Here is a 17822-nt window from a genome sequence, read left to right as displayed (position 1 = left end):
TTTGACTACAATTATACAACACAATGCACAAAGACACTGGCCTCATAATGGACATAACTATTCTATGCAAGATTCCAAGATTTATACTAATATTTGCCAGTAAATGTTCCATATTGGCCTTGGTTTCCACACAGCTTACAAGGTTATATGTGTTACCTTTTAGCACTTTCCGTTCACTACTTGAAAACTTCTTAACTAAGTGTCCATCAAACAGACGCAGCAGTGTGTGTTAAGGAATTTTATTAAAACATATACATATATAATAAATATCCAACTCCCCACACTCCAGGTATTTACAAAATGGTCCCCTTCTGTATACAAAATATAAGATGGCTTTCACGACAATTTCCGGGAAGCTACAGTTTTGTTTTGGATCCCTTGGCAGTCTCTTTTAAACATTCATATATTCAACACTGGCAGTCCCATGTTTACACTTCACAAAGCACAGTATCTCGCACTTTGCAAACACGGCTTTTCTTGTAAATCACCATTTTTGTTTTGGACTGTGGAGAAAATCTTACAAGAATGAAATAATAAATGGGAGTTTATTTTTTTATAATTTTTTCTTTGTACAGAGGAAAAAGAAACTTCATCAGCATAATTATTGAAACAACTTTATAATATTAAAAATCTGTAAATTAATGCTACTAAAACTCTCGAACTAATTTTAGTAGTATTTACATTAATGCTTTTATAAAAGCATTTAATGAAATGCTACAAAATATTAATCACAGAAAACTCTCTTCATTACACAATTCTTCCTCTGGCTAAAGTAAGTACAGGTGCCTAATCCACAGTAAATTCAACAGACAGTAAGAAGGTAAATTACAGGCACTGATGTATATACTAACTGAAGTATTCTTATATACATTATATCAATATAGATTCTCTTAAACAACAGACTTTACACACACTACTCATTCGAGCGCCTCTAGTTCATGCATACATACTGACATTCATACAAAATTCAAGAAAGTGAGCACGTTAAGATGCTACATGATTTTATATATATATATAATTCTTCTCATAAGAAAAATGTTTATATGTATATTTATATATATAATATATTGGAATGCTTGTATGATCGGAGTATAATCATAGCTTATTGACGCCAATGAATAGCACCACAGGTTCAAGAATATAACATCGATGTTTTTCTCAATGATTTAGAACAGTAATATACTCATCGCAGCCCCTTAAGTTTCGCTCTAACTTAATATAGAGTCCTTAGTACGGAGTTCCATTCTTCCATGTTTTGGTGTTTATTTATTTGGGTTACTTTTCTTATTTTTTAATGGGCACTTCTTAACTTGTAGCTACGCCCTGGCAGGACATAACACGTATACAAATACAAATCTATTTACAAATCCACATAAGCAGAGATTTTAGTTTAGAAACTAACTTTCTTTCCAGTTATCCAACTAGCCTTCCACTTGTACCAATGTACTCTAACAATATATGTTTATTCTTATGAAGAGTGAAAAGGTTAGCTTTCCATGGATGTCCATGGGTCATTGGAAAGAATGAAAACAATTCACAATTTGTACTCATAATAACAGGACAAAAAAGAAACATTAAAATTATCACAGAAGATACCAGACAATACCCCGTATTTGTAGAATATGTTTTCTACAATATACAACGATACCATATATCATCATTAGTCTAAATAAATAACGAAGATAATTTCGTTGTAAGTTCATATTAACGTATATAACTATATACTACTTGGAAGAACTCGCTATTTTCTACACAATTCCCACGCTTTACAAAACGGGAATATAAAATCAAGGTCTGCTTTACTGAAATTACCTACTACCGTTTATTTTATATGCATCTACGAAATTGGTAAAATGCTGGACTGAATACCAAAAGAAGACATCCCTCTAAATAACAGAACATCATGATATGTGGTAAGACGTAATATTATATATATATCATATATATATATATATAATGAATCGCTAACGCGAGTAACAAGCCAATACCCTACCTCCATGGAACAGACTAAGCACTCACACACTTCTTACGTGCATCATGTCTAAATTATCAATTTTCCGGCTAAGAAAACTTGTTTTTCCTCTTCTTTTTCTAATAAACTTATTTACGTTGCCCTAAGTACTTCGTCTGCAATTTGGAAATCTTAATTCTGAAATTCGTAGAAAAAATTTCAGAATTAAGAAACTAGTAAATTATTAAGAAACAGAAACTAAACCACATAGTTTCTGACAAAAACAAAAGACGTAATAAATCTAATCAAGCATCACTGAAATTGAAAACTTTCTTCTTCAACGATCAAATCATCTTTAAACTAATTATCTGTCTACATTTCTAAGGTCGAGAAAACGAAAATAATAATAATAATAATAATTTTGAAAGCGTGAGAACCTTGCTTTGTCGAACATTGGAACAAATAGTAACTGAAAGGAAGACAACAGCAAGATAAACATTTTACTTTTCTATAGAAACAAATACTGCCTATATCTGTTCCTTAAATATCCCTTAAAGATTTCACACAAAATTCAATACACATTCACACAAAATAATATATATGAAAAACTACTGCTGTACATAAGGGTAATTTCGTATACTTCGACTACATCTGATTTTTCTTTTAAAAAAAAAATCAAAACTTTAGGGATGTCAATTTTTAGATAAATTTTTATTTTCTTAACAATGGCATCATCTGCCGTTTTAAATAATTGAAAATTGAGAAAATAGCCATTATTTTCTGATTCTATATGAGCAACGCTTATTATTTCGATGTATTTAAGTTTCCTTTTTTTAGGTATTTATTTGGACGTGAATCAGAGCGTTTGAAGAGAAATCATCTGTCTCTAATGTTTATGAAACTGAATTACCGTTCAAATTTACCAAAGCAGTAATAGTAGTAATAAAAAAGAAAAATATTAAAAAAAAAAAAAAGAAAAAAATAACTTCTGCATAATCCCCTAACACTGAAACCAACATTCAACCAATTCGCATTCTAAAGCTAAACAACAAGATGGTAGAATAATGTATAGTAACTGGGTGTTGTAAAACAAAGTTTAATATATATAAAATTGCCCTTCTCAGTATTACAGAACTGATTTAGCTGCAAGAGAGACAAAAACCATTCACTTACACAAGTACACTATAACAATCCTCTTAACTTTTCAATTAATCTGATTACTCAACACCACATGTTAAAACTAGTATCTTAATCTTTTCACATATTAAGACCACTGGGAAGAACGTAGACGTTTTAAGGAGGTATCATCACAGATTTGATTTAGCACTATTAAAGAAATCAAGGAAGACGGGTGGCACTGGGTTTAATATACATTTTACTTCTAATGAAGAGTAATAATACTGTCCTGCAAATACCTAAATACGAACAAATTCTTTCAGTTAGTTACATCTCTCATAATAAAAATCGTTCAAAAATTGACGTTAATGGATACAGCTTTGAATTGAATTAAAGCTATAATTATACTCTGACCAGCGTATGTATGTAATCAGTACCAGATATAAGTAACAACTGTTTCTTTTTTCAACCTTCTGCACGGAAAGGAACTTCACTGAGCACCTGAGCCATCACTCAAGTTCATTCTGACTAAATTTTTCTTATTTTCTTCCTGTTCTGTTTGGAATAGGAATTAGTTGCCACTTTTCAATGCAGCTCGTGAGCGATACCACTCCTTAGCCGTGACTTTCAACTCCTCTACTCCCTGAGAATTTGCAAGAACACATGCTCCCAAATATGCTGCATGGTAGCGGTAGGGCGAAGCATGAACCTGAAAAACAAATACATAAACAATTGCTTTGCTATATGACTTTGGTATAGTTTCTGCTTTATAATCATCAGGGTTAAATTTCATGAAATACCAGCCAAAAAGCATGCCTTCCTTCAAACCTTAGCAGTGTTTGAACAAAAACGTGTACATCTACCTGTGTTTTTGAAAGCTCTGAAGTTTCATTGTGTGTATATATATACGAGGGCTGGAAAGAAATGTGGCAACACTGTCCCATCCCCGCACAGGGAATTTTGAGCGAGCTGCAGTTGGCAACACTTGCAGCGGGTGGGTGGAGCTATACAACGCGGGTGGTGGTGCTAGTGTAGGCGCGGCAGTGATCGTAGTGAAGTGTATTGAATACAGGTTGGCAAAGTACACTGCTCTAAAGGTGATGTTTTCCAAGTTAGAACAACGTTCATGGATAAAGATCGAAGTAACCCGTGGTAAAAACTCCACGGAATGTCACTCTGTACTACGTGAAGCATGCGGGAATGACGCACTGCCGTATCGGACTGTGGCACGTTGGGTAGCAGCGTTTCGTGCAGGACGTGGCAGTGTGCAACAGCAACCAGGTAAAGAACGCCATGCGGTCGATAACCGAGTCATTGAATTGATGCAATCGTTGCTGCATGTGGACAGGAGATGGACTGCGAGGGAATTGGCGAACGAGGTGGAACATTCCATACCACAGTGTTGAATGTGTTGCACAATGTCCTTGGGTACCGAAAAATTGCACCCCGGTGGGTACCGCACCACCTTACAGACGTTCAGAAATGGCTGTGATACGCCCTCGCAGGTGATCATTTGGCACGGTACAGACAGGAAGGTCGCACGTTCCTGGTCAGGGTTATCGCACTCGACGAAACATGAGCGCGCTGGTATGAGCCAGAACTCAAGCGCCAATCAAATGAATGGCGCCACCCATCATCTTTCCGACCCAAGAAGTTGCGTCAGGAACCTAGGAATGTGAAGGTAATGCTGATAGTGGCATATGATGTACAGGATGTCATTTTACGGCATGCAGTTCCTCCGAACCAGACCATCAATGCAGTGTACTACCGCAGGTTTCTGGAAAAACATCTTTGTCCTGCACTCCGCAGGAAACGACCCAACTTCGTCAGGGATCCACCCATTGTTCTGTATGATAACGCCCGTTGTCGCAACGCAGGTGTTGTGAGGGACCTGTTTGCACGATGGGGGTGAGAGGTTCTAGAGCACCCACCCTATTCACCGGACATGAGTCCATGTGACTCATCTGTTCCCTTTGATGAAAGAACCACTGTGAGGTATGCGTTACCGCAGCAGAGATGCCATACTTCGAGCTATAGGGCGCTCTCTTTCAGACATCAACGAAGAGGGCACCGCTGCTAGTATCCTGCGACTTCCACACATCTGGCAACGGGTGCAACATGCTGCAGGGGATTACATTGAAGGCCTGCAGAGGTTTCATGATTGTCCAATAAAGGGTTCGTGAATGATTTGTCTGTTGCCACCTTTTTTCTTTCCAGCCCTCGTATATAACATATACTGACAGTTGGAAAACTCCATAATTTCTTCACAGTAGCATATCTTTCTGGCTTGCAAGAAAATTTTCGAAGAAAATGTACGCTTTTGCAGCAATCCTATCACAAATAAAATTTAGGAAAAACTTATTGATTCATTTTGACTTTTTACGCCTTTTTTTCTGAATCTATTGATCAATTGCAGATTTAATGGCAATTTTCCAGTCACGAAAATAGTCTCTCTCTCTCTCTCTCTCTCTCTCTCTCTTTCTCTCTCTCTCTCTCTCTCTCTCTCTCTCATATATATATATATATATAGGGTGTTTCAAAACAACACCGACAACGCTTGAGAGATGATTCCTGACACCAAGATCAAACAAAAAGTGTAGACCAGCCTGGGTGCACAAATGCTTCTTTCGGAGTTATAGGCTGCCGAAAACATGAAAAAATGAAGTTCAAAGATCCATAGCTCCGAAAGTATGGGACCTACCGCAACCGGTCCAAGACTTTACTTAGGAATACAAGTTTCAGAATCCTAAGTTTGCTACCGGCATATAATCTGAAGTACTCACCAACTACCTGGATAAAAATTATTGCAGAAGTACCGCATTATTCTGACACATGGACATTTGGATAGGGCACATACTAGTTCCTAAATAAAGTCTTGACCCGACTCCGCTAGGTCTCATAGTATTGGAGCTATGGACCTTTAAAATTTTTTTTTTTTTTTTTAATTTTATTTTATATATATATGTTTTCGGCAGCTTATAACTCCGAAAGAAAGCATTTGTGCACCCAGGTTGGTCTATACTTTTTGACTTATCTTGGTGTCAGGAATCACCTCTCAAACGTTGTCGTTGTTGTTTTGAGACACCCTATATTATACCCTATATATATACTATTACATCTCCACGAGAACTGGATTAAAAGGCAATGGCACAGATCCCAGCAAATATTACATATAAATGCAACCCAAACAAGGCTTTATATTTTCAAATGGGACTACGTTAGGTTATTTCAAATTTCAAATTTACATGTTACAGAAAACTTATATCACATTTACTATTCAGTTTTGCAAACTAAGAACACTACATTATAGCTTGTTGTAATTACACCTACCAAAAACTATTGTTGCAATGTTATACGAACAAAGGAAAGCAAAAATTGTTTCTTTAAAAATACGCCATTTTAAGGAGTATAGAAATCATTAATAATATTTTTCGTATCTCTGGAATAGTTCGAGATATCACACTGCTGTAGACGTTAACAACGTTATGCATATTGAAAACAATCTCAGTAATATATTTAATACTTAACCAACAAGATTTTTTCTGAAATCAAGTCATTTGAAGAAAGCCAAATTTTTAGTTTTTTGTAACTTTGTTTCTACTCGTTCGAAATACGCCATATGATGTTCGTAATATTCGACACTTAAGGCAGCATGACATTAATATCTGACACGTAAGATACTTGGGATGTGCACTCATGTCCAAAATTATTGTCGCATGTCTATAAATATGTAGTTATAGGAATATAATTTGATAACAAATTCGCCCGGTATTTCTTATAATGTTAGTGTATGTATAATCGGCAAAGACATGTATGTGGAAAATTTCATGTCAAAAAAGCAGTAAATAAGAACAATAAAACGAAAATAAAACTTTCTTGTCCATTTAGCAACATTTTGTTTTGCTCATTCTAATTTTCGTATTTATAATTCTTTTCCTATGAAATTGAACACAAATATACATTTCCCGATTATACACATAGTTTCAGTATTAAAAGTACTCTGTAAAATCATTATCAAATTATATTCTTACATGAAGATAGTTATAGATATGCGACAATCATTTTGGACATGTGTGTACATTGCCCCGTCCGTCTCAGTGTATTATTACCCTTGTGCAAAACTCCGAAATTTGGTTGTTTTTCGATGTTCGCGATACTGTAGCATCCTTAGTCTAACTTTATGTTGGGTTATCAACCCTGTTCATCTGGTAATATTGGAGAGTATGTCAAACAATATGTTACAGTCAATATTTACATAGTACAAAATTTGAGAGCTTTTCATTGATTTATTTAGAAGTTGAGAGAGCATATCAAATAGATGGTCCATCCTATATACACAAGGGTAAGAAAACGAGAAAGCAGAAGAACAGAATAACATTCACTTTAAAGTGAAATTTTATATTTAATGCAACAGTTCTGAAAGAAACTAATGTAGGATATACACTAAGTTTACCAACATAATTCAATTCTAATTAAAAACAACTACTTTTAATAGATATACAAGTTCACAGAGAAAAATAGGAATATCTGTATCTGCATTTTCACTTTAGAAGAAGAAATATTACTCTTCCGTAAAAAGTATTTGGTCTAGGAATTAATTCGTGCGGTTGGTACGCACACATTGAAGCTGTAGTACAAACACAAAATACATAAATACCTTAAGAAAAATATTGTCCATCGCTAGCCACCACTTTCGCCCATCTGTCAGGCAATGTACGGATTCCGTGGCGAAAGAAGTCCTCATCCTTGGAAGCGATCCAGTCAGAGACCCATGTTTCGATATCTTCTGAAGAAGTAAACCGCTGTCCAATCAAATCGTTGTTCATGCAATCGAACAAGTAGTAGTCCGAAGGAGCAACGTCTGATGAATACGGCGGGTTGGGTAAAACTTCCCATCCGACATGTTCTAAATAGGTTTTGACCGGTTTTGCGACATGTGGGCGAGCGTTATCATGTTGAACAATAAGTTTATCATGTCTGTTCTCCCATTCTGGTCGTGTTCTGGCCAGAGCTTGCTTCAAACGCATTAATTGTCGTCGATAACGTTCTCCATTCATAGTTTCACCCGGTTGCAGCAGCTCATAGTACACCACACCTTTCATATCCCACCATATGCACAGCATAACCTTTGCACAGTGAATATCTCGTTTTGGTTGTGATGGACCTGGTTCACCTGGTTTCACCCAGGCCTTTTTTCGTTTAGGGTTCTCGTAATAGATCCACTTCTCATCACCCGTAATAATTCGATGCACAAACCCCTTTCTGCTCTGTCGTTGAAGCAGCAATTCGCAAATGTTTTTTCGTCTTTCAACGTCTCTGTCTTTCAATTCATGTGGAACCCAATGTGACATCTTTTGAATCATTCCCATGGCTTTCAAGCGTTTGGAGACTGTTGTTTGATCAACGCCTAATGCTGCTGCAAGTTGTTCCTGCGTTTGACACGAATCCTGCTCGAGCAATGCTGTCAATTCTTCGTCTTGAAATTTTTTTTGGCTGTCCAGCTCGCTCTTGGTCTGCCAAGCCGAAATCACCACTTCTAAACCGTGCAAACCACTTCTGACACGTTCGCTCAGCTAGAGCATGGTCACCATACACTTCCACCAAAATACGATGACTTTCAGTCGCACTTTTCTGCATGTTAAAGTAATGCAGCAGGACACCCCGCAAAAACACTTTATCAGGCACAAATTGCGCCATGTTCACTTAACTACAAACTGGTGTTGTTGACGCTTTAATCCACTGCCCTATACTACGAACGATACGCGATGACAGGGGTTTGCAACACATGTGTGGATACACGGAACTGTGGGACGCTCCGTTCGTTGCGCCATCTCTTGTCCACCCGCACGAATTAATTCCTAGACCAAATAGTATAGTGAAACATCCCTTAAAGAATACTTCCCAATAACAGGCAACTTCATAATGCATTTCTATTCCGGCATAATATATGAATCAATGACTGCAGTTCTACAATTTGGCTTATTAGCTTTCCCGATTCTCTACGGGTATACGCAACTTTTGTGCATAGAAAGGACATGTATCGAAGGTGCTACAATGGTGTAAACAGAACACTGATCTATAGGTCGACCGCAAGAAGATCTACATTCCCAAATTTAAATAAGATTTTCTTTAATATCTCAAAGCAACACAAAATGAACTCGGGTCCTTTCTCCAATCATCGATTCATATGTATTTCTATGGGAAAGAACACACTTTATACGGCACTAGCAGATATGGACACGGAAACTCATCTTTTACTTTCTCCCCCAAACGTTTTATACGTATTTAGAAGAAAATACTTCCTTCTGTTTGATAATTGATCTTCAATTGATCCTTTTAATTGATTCAGCAGTTACAAGTAATTTTCGATCAGAAACTAGTATCTGCAGGACAACTATTCCAGACCATTATTGCAGACAATTCATAAACTGTCGTAATAGTTAATTGTACCTACATATTTGGTATTTAATAAAAACCAGTTGAGAATGCTCCATGAGCATTGTCAGAACGAACTTAAAAAGAATGGAGAGACGGAGCGGGAAAGATAACTGTCATTGTTCCTAGATGTAAATCTTTTTATCCACACCTTCTCTTTCTCACAAAATTTAGCAAAATATCTATCTATGACTTACAGTTCTCGAGATGTAGCTACATAAATATCTAGTAATTCGAACTATTGGCCAATATCTGAGGAACGGTGACCAGTTGGTCAGTAGACAGTTAATCAGTGGCCACCGGCTACTATTTGGTACCAAAATTTTCATCATCCTCTTACATATTGATCAACACCAATATGATCTCTGTGTGACTTGCGTTTCCCGAGATTTAGCTCCTTAAATTTCCCGAAATCGGAACTATCTTTTGACTAATATCACGGGAACGGTAAGTCAGAGAGAGATGATATTAATGTGAATCAATCCCTAATAGAATGTTAAATATTTTGGTACCGATATTAATTGATGGCCACTATCCAACTGACCACTGTGGCCATCAGTTGCCACCAGTTACTATTTAGTACCAAAATATTTACCATCTTTACACCAATATGATCTCTCTATGACGTACGGTTCCCGAGATATGGCTCCTTAAATCTTTGGAAATCGGCCATTTTTTGAACAATATCTCGGGAACGGTAAGAGCGAAGCGAAAAATTTAATCACTTTCGGTGATAGTTTTTGATGCTCTCTCGAATGGAGGGTTCAAAATTGAAAAATCGCAAATAGCGGACAGACATACAGACAGAGAATTCAGTAATGAACTTAAGTTCGTTGATAATATTGAGTGTTCTTATTAAGTTACTTTTAATATAGTCAGTAAGCGAATTAAGGGACTTCAACAGGAAGCATGACTTAAGAAAATTAACATACAAGCATCAATTTTGCAGTATATGCCCATACAAACACATTCCCCAGGGATTAACTGTTGTATCGCCAGATCAATTTTAGGACATTTACCAGGTGAATTGCAGAATTTATTTTGGTTTGTTGAGGAAGAGTGAGTGAAAGTCAGGTAAGGGGAATAGTCTAAGTTAAGAAGGTGGTTATTTTTTAGTAAGAGGCACTGTATGTGGAGGCGAATGGGATATACATTTGTTATGATTTAGTCGCGGAAAAGAGTGTGAAAATAGCGCATATATATATTAAGGTTTCAAGGTTGACATTGTGTTCAAGTTTTATCAAATTATACAAAAAAACCGTCAGTTGTTGAAATCGAGTGAAAGACACAGTCTACTGAACAGACGAACAATCTGTCGTAAGTGTGGAAACGAATCGAAACTATAAGAAAAGAGGAACATATTTTCAGTGTGGAGAAATGGTACGTTTGGAAGGTGACTTAACTCCTAACCTTACCCAAGCTAATTTAGCACATTTTAGTACGTATTCTTCGATTCTCGTGTGTCCAGCGATACTTTTGTTTACACAGGGGGATATTCCCCTCATTCCCCCAACAATCTGAACACTGAGTACAGCATTTCGATATTAACCTATATTATTTTACATGTATAACTAATGTATTCACTGTACATTGCATACAATTACCACTTGAGCTGTGAATGATTTGAATTCGTGTAACCTCTCTATGCAAGACATTCTCACGACGATCAATTAACCATACCTAGAAGTTTTTCTGTATCATGCAAATATTCTTCAATCTCGACAGTGCTCAATATTACTTTCTTATGACATGCGTATCATGTAGTGTATTAAGGAACAAACGCAGAATTTGGGATCATTCGACAGTTTGAGATTGTTCCCTTAAAGTAGAATTTTTCTTGTACTACTGACGCAGGTTACAATAAGAGTCTGAACATAAGTGTAATGTATATATTTCATCTTACAATATTGAATACTTTCGCCAACCTATCCGACATTCCTTATTACTCTCTTATCCGTAATTTCATTAACTAATAGACCCATTTGAGTACAGGATTCTTTAACTTAATTTTGAAGTTACAAAGAATGCTCAAGTTAATCCAATTGAACCATGTATTTAGAGAGGAAAAATATAATAAGACTACTTGAAAATTGAATGAAATTAAACTAAATGCATAATCTACTTATTACTATTGTTCATTTGACTTGCCTTTGGTGTTAAAGCTGGTGGAGTGACTTTATCTAGCTCAGCATGAAGGCGCTCAGCAAACCCAGGAAGCATTGTTACTCCTCCCGCAAGGCAGATGCTGCGAACTAGCTCCCTTCGGATATCTACACTGCTTTCCTGCAAAAGGTTAAGGAATAGAATTACTGCATAGTGTAAATATCAACAACACAGTAACAGTTGAATAACAATTATTAAGATACGCAAGTACAACTCTTACTCGTTTACTTGTGCGCTTAAATTTGCTCATTAATAGGTGGCATTGGTACGGCTGTTGAGATAAAACGACCTGAAACTTTTTTTTTTTTTTAACATAGAAATTCACATTATTACCTGTAAAACCCTACACGTGAGATAGTTTACATCGAAAGATATTCTTAAAATATATAGTAGTGAAAAAAGTTTACATAGATTTTGTACAGGAATAAGCTCAGGCATCCATATTGATGCATTATGTTAGGTAGCTCCGGTGGTATAATCAAGTTACTAACTGCAATTATTATTCTATTTCTTCAGACATATCTAGACAGCGTCACGGAAACATTACACAATGAATACCTTACGCTGTTCGACACCGTGCAAGCTGTCGGTTCTATCATGCACAATTTCTACACTACACTGAAATAGACTTTGTCGTTCTTGTCAGTTAGCATTTAAACGTTTCACAATGTCAGCCGATCATATTGGCGACAAAGGTAAGTGAAATTGATTCCCTCAAAGTTCCTCACTTTTATTTTGCCAACGTTGATAACGCAATGTGTAATATTGGTACTGAATGTTATGAAGCATCTCTTCTGTCCTTTGCGTGCTACATCCTGCAACTATTTATTATAACTGAAATTTGGTAAAATATAAAATAATGTTCAGACAGACAAAGAAAGAAAAACTAGTTTGTTTGGTACCAACCATGTATAAAAGCATCATGAATGATGTTTAAAAGTACCAGTTTCTAACTGTATATATTGGATTATTCCGTACAGTGATGCTAAAGTACTGGTAATCATTATTAAGCATGATTGGAGCTGTTAAAAAGAAAACTTGGATGACATATTAACGTCTTCATTCTAACCAATTCTATGCTGACAGAATTTTAAGCATTAAGGGGAGATTAAAGAAACTTCACTCGAAATTCACGTATAAAGTATTGATGATGTTTTGAGGATAAAGAGGTTATCCTCATCTGTAAAACTTATTCAATTTGTACACAAGAAAATGTTCTACATTTCCCGTTCAACCCAATATATTCTAACACTGTAGCTAAACACGCAATTATGGCTAAGTTAAAAAAGAAAAAAAAAAAAAAGATCTTCAGAATAATTTCTAGAAAATGGAAGACAGTAATTATGTTAAATGAGACGATCTTAAATTATGTCATTTCTGTATTAACTACATTGAGAGGGCTTCGGAAATAAACCGAAAAGCTTAGCATACTTGTTCATGACCTCAATACAAAACGACTTTGGAATACATGCCTAATTACGGAGTGGAATTGGTTGTAGGGTTGAATTGGCTTCTTCTCCGTAATTAAGAGTTTCCGATCAAAATCGCTGATATATATTTTCTTGCATTGAGATCCTGAATACATATGTAAAGTCTGTTGGTTGTTTTATTAGTGCAGCTTCTATTATCAAGTCCATTACTTAGGTGGACTAGAAATTGGCCCATCTCCGTACTTAGGTGTTTTCGACCAAAGTCGCAGATAAACTTTTTTCTTGTATTGGAGTCCTTTTAGACGCATGCAAAATTTGTCGGTTTATTCCAGGAACATCCTGTATTTATGCAGAATGGTCATATTTAATTAATAATGATCCTTTTTATTTCTTTCATAGATGATATCCATAGGCTATTAGTAAAAATTAACCGTAATTTTTAAACCACCCTGAATTTTAAAAAATCCACGTAAAAGTGCTATTTCGAAACTTACCAGTAAATTTAATATACCAGTTAGTTAGTGAATGAGTGAGTGAGTTAGTTTGAAATAACTCGTTCCAGTTAAGATTAGATACGATAAGAGATCCAATCCGGATATTATATCCTGCATATGGATTGAAATACAAGAGGGAAGTAAAATCAGTCTCACATACCAAGAAGTTACGATATAAGAATAACCAGATATACAAGATAACCAGATAAGTAACGAAAGAAATTATATATCAAGCAAGTAGCTGTGAAGCGTCCAAGGTTGAGCAATGGATGAATTCATGGACGTAAATGAGGTTAGCAGAACCGCAACTATTATAATGGCGGGATGTATGTATTATCTTTGTAGATGGGTATTGGAAAGTCAAATTGGTGTTAAATATCGGATAGATTTTACATCAGGGCTTTTTTTTTTCTTTCTTTCTTTCTTTCTTTCACCAGTGCAGTGTATTTCAAAAGGGCAGTTGTCCTATTGAACTGAAATAGTGTGGCTCAACATCTTTCTTGTCCAGTTACGAAAATTGGAAAATTTCGTAGTATTGCAAATGTGAACAAAATTTCTACGTTAAACCACTCATAATTGGATGTTTTCTTGTACTGTCAGTATATATATGTTTGTAACTTAATAGTAAGAATAAGGAAAGACGCAATACATGCCCATTGATCAGAAATTGTTCCAGACTAAAAATTCCCAGCACATACATTGTTACAAACCCCTTTTGTTTTAGCCGTTACACCAACTGTGCATTATATTGTAAAGGATGGGAGTGGGCAAGAGTGGGAGTAAGAAATGCAAATGTGCCAATAGAATTAGCATTATTCTAAGGTAGGTAAGGATTTTTCCTTTTAAAAAAGTCGTATATTTGTACTATTTTCTTTGTATCGACAGCTCCTCAATATGTTCGTTAAAGAATTTATACTGTGGGTAATTGCTTATCCTTACGGTGGATTACATGCTAATAACACTTGTGTTAATTATGGGCTTTCTATCTTATCGTTTTATTTAGATCTGTGGCACATGTGGAAATAAGTTCCCTAAATGTTATTACTCTTTCTTTGTGAATCATATTAGATTTCACTCGTCAACTTCATGAACAATGGCTTTCAAATTCTTAACCAACTTGTATATTTTCCCACAACTATATTTCATCTTTAAATTTTTACAAGTGTGAATCATTTTTAGATTTCTTTCTTGTTTATACTAGGCTTCACAAAACACCTTACAGTCCACGCGTTTGTATTTCAGTTTATAAGGATGTACAGAGAGGAATCTTCGGTACATAATTTTCTGGAGAGTCAGAAAAGCCTTTTAATTTCAGGTGAAGGCTAACTACGAGATAAGCAAGAATCATAAGGTTCAGTATGAAATGGTGGCTGGAACGGTATTGAGTAGTTATATTTGTAACAGAGGATTATTTTTATTTCTTTTATTTATTTATTTATTTATTTATTTTTACAACCGATTTGTTCACAGATAAAATTGGGATGGGGCTTATGTTTTCTTAATAGGGATGGGAGCTAAGTGAAGAAATTTTGCACTACAACAATCTCTGAAAATGCATATCTTTCTTCACGAAAGCTCTCCAGTCACTTCATGTTCCACCTTGCCGAACACCAAGCGACCTCGGCATTGGTTTCCGACCTCACAATCATCCGTTCCGCAGATGCTAGCTCAACTGCAGTATTCATAGAATACTCATACTGCTGGTTTGAAGCCCTGCAGAACCTTTTTAATGTTATCTATCACAGATCTGTAAAGGACTCCCCTCCCATAAATTCCTTACTACGGTCCACTCCATTCCTTCGTCAAACAACTATCTTGCATCTTACTCCAAAAACATCCAAAACTCTCTCAAAATTCCTAAACTCTTATGTTTTACTTAAAACCCACAAATCTGATGACCATGAAGAAACAAATACTTCCAATATTGATAGCTTCACCGAAAGCACTTCCATCTCTTTCCTCTATCTACTCTAACCCCATTTCCAAGCTTTCCTATCGCATCTGAAGAACAAACTACTACTATGCGCTCACCTAACTGTAACAATCTAATATATGCCAGCCTTCACAGATGTCATCTCACGATGCATCAATATTCAACTCACTCATGGTCTTACCTTTCTTCACTCGACCCACCCTTAAAAGTTCACCGAAGGCCCCTTACTTCCACATCCTCATTACGAGAACTGATCCCTTGAAAGAGCCCACACCTCCAAAGAAATGCCAGAAATCTAGGTATGTAAGACTAGTCAAATATTTGATACCAGTTTGAGTTTCCAACATTCCATTACAAAGATACCGATACTTACAATTCTTCCAAAATACCCACCAACTGTTTCGCATTATATATTAGTGAAACATTGAATCTTCTTTCAACCGCATGAACAATCATTGAAATTCATACAGCGCTCAAATTTCCCATGTACATATCCTAGAGCACAAAACAGTGAAAATGACTGCACCTTTCGCGTAAGCATCCTCTATATTCGTTTCTTAGATTATTCTACGTCTCTTAGAGTGAAATGGGAAGAAACGTTATCAACCTATTGGCGAATCATTTCTTTCCTTTCAATCCTATATAGTATCACACCTAACTGCATTTCTCATACACCCATTTCTATCCTTACCATTTTTCCTCCAATTGTTTTATTTATTTATTTATTTATTTATTTAGTGTTCTTGATTACTACTGTCACTACCTTCCATTGTTATTTCATATATTTTACTACTATAGGGAGGCCATGGTTCACGAAGGGGTTGAAATATGATTTTTTTTTTTAAATTTTATTTTATTTTTTAATGAGAATAATATTAATGTGAATGTTTCTGGTGATCGCCGTAATAGAAGCATGGGCAAAACGGTCTAATCAGCATTTTCTTTTATTTTCTAGACAGCAAAAGTAGACGTCCAGAAAGTGCGAGAAGGAAAAATTCACAGTTGCGCAGAGAACGAATGTTATTGAACTGTAGTTTGAAAACCACAGGTCATTTATAAACAACACAAAGAGCTTATAGCTGCTAGTTTCGTGTCAGGGATGCATCTTCTGAATCAACGATTAGTCGTCTGGTTGGAAGTTTCAGACAGCATCGGTCGGTAGCTGATTTGCCACGATTGCGGAGATTACGCTCGGCAAGAACACATGCAATAATTGAACAAGTTCGGAAAAGTGTCAAAGAAGCACCGAAGGTTTCCACATGACGGACTAGCCATATAAGATTGAGTTGAACAACACTGCACCACATTTTAAAACATGATTTGCACCTGTATCCCTACAAAGTGCATCTTTCGCAACAACTGCAACAAATAGATTATAGATAACGCCTCAGTTCTGCCACGCGCATTCAGGAGTTGGTTCGTGACAACGCCGATTTCCTTGACAATTTAATTATGAGTGACAAAGCACATTTTCACCTCCATAGATACGTAAACAAACAAAATTGCAGGTTTTGGGGTATCGAGACTCCAGAGGTTATCCACCCATGTCCACCACACCCTGTGAAGTGTGTGTTGTGGAGAGGCGTTACGTCCCAGAGAATCATTGAGCTTTACTTTTTCGAAAATTGCAATGACAACGCAGTGGCCATCACCAGTGCTTGATACCGGATGATGATTCAAGAAGTTTTGTGCCCTGCAATGAGGAACATGCCAGATGTTTGGTTCCAACAAGGTGCCTACCACAGCGCACACATCCAGAGATACATAATTGCACTTCTTGGGTAGAATAATTTTACGACATGCACACATTCCGTGGCAGCCACGAATTTGGGGCACCAGTTTTACCTTTGGGGCCGCCTCAAAGAACACGCATATAACAAAACACAGCAGCTCACGGAGAACATCCATGAGTCCAAGCGATAACTCCAGCAATTTTTTGAGAAGTATAATGAAGATTTTTGTGAGAAAAATTTTAGCATGCAAAATGCACTATGGACATTTACGTGAAATTATTTTTTCCACGCACATGACAGAAATCTCCAATATGTAGACTATGTTATACCAGCATTTCGATACATATTGCTAACGTACACGAGGAATTACGCCATTTTGACAAAATCTTCGTGACTTATGGACCACCCTGCATATATGTCATGTTTTCCTCTCTATTATTTTACATAATGATAATTCATTACTTGCTGTCATACCAACCAACCGGCGGTTTATCGAGTAGTTTATCGTCCCTGAACTCCTCCGTAATCAATCTGACAACCCTATTACGCCACTGCATTCCAACACGA

The 17822-nt window shown here is 36.3% G+C and overlaps 1 protein-coding gene across 4 annotated transcripts in view; it reads right to left on the bottom strand.

The window, feature by feature from the left end:
* Nucleotides 1–223: 223 nt before the first annotated feature.
* LOC145688374 (uncharacterized) overlaps nt 224–17822 on the bottom strand; it is a 726484-nt gene continuing 708885 nt past the window's right edge. For all 4 annotated transcript variants that reach the window (XM_081762538.1, XM_081762537.1, XM_081762540.1 and 1 more), the window contains 2 exons: nt 11651–11785; nt 224–3776 (listed from right to left, as the gene is read on the bottom strand). In XM_081762538.1, the coding sequence (XP_081618664.1) occupies nt 3639–3776; nt 11651–11785 (273 nt within the window). In that variant the 3' untranslated portion in view covers nt 224–3638. The remainder of the gene's footprint in view (nt 3777–11650; nt 11786–17822) is intronic.

This window comes from Thermobia domestica, chromosome 6, assembly GCF_964235325.1.
Source record: "Thermobia domestica chromosome 6, izTheDome1.hap1.1, whole genome shotgun sequence".
In the NCBI taxonomy this organism is placed as follows: Eukaryota; Metazoa; Arthropoda; class Insecta; order Zygentoma; family Lepismatidae; genus Thermobia; species Thermobia domestica.
The sequence above is the reverse complement of the archived record's forward strand: the minus strand, read 5'-3'. Positions and strand labels throughout refer to the sequence as shown.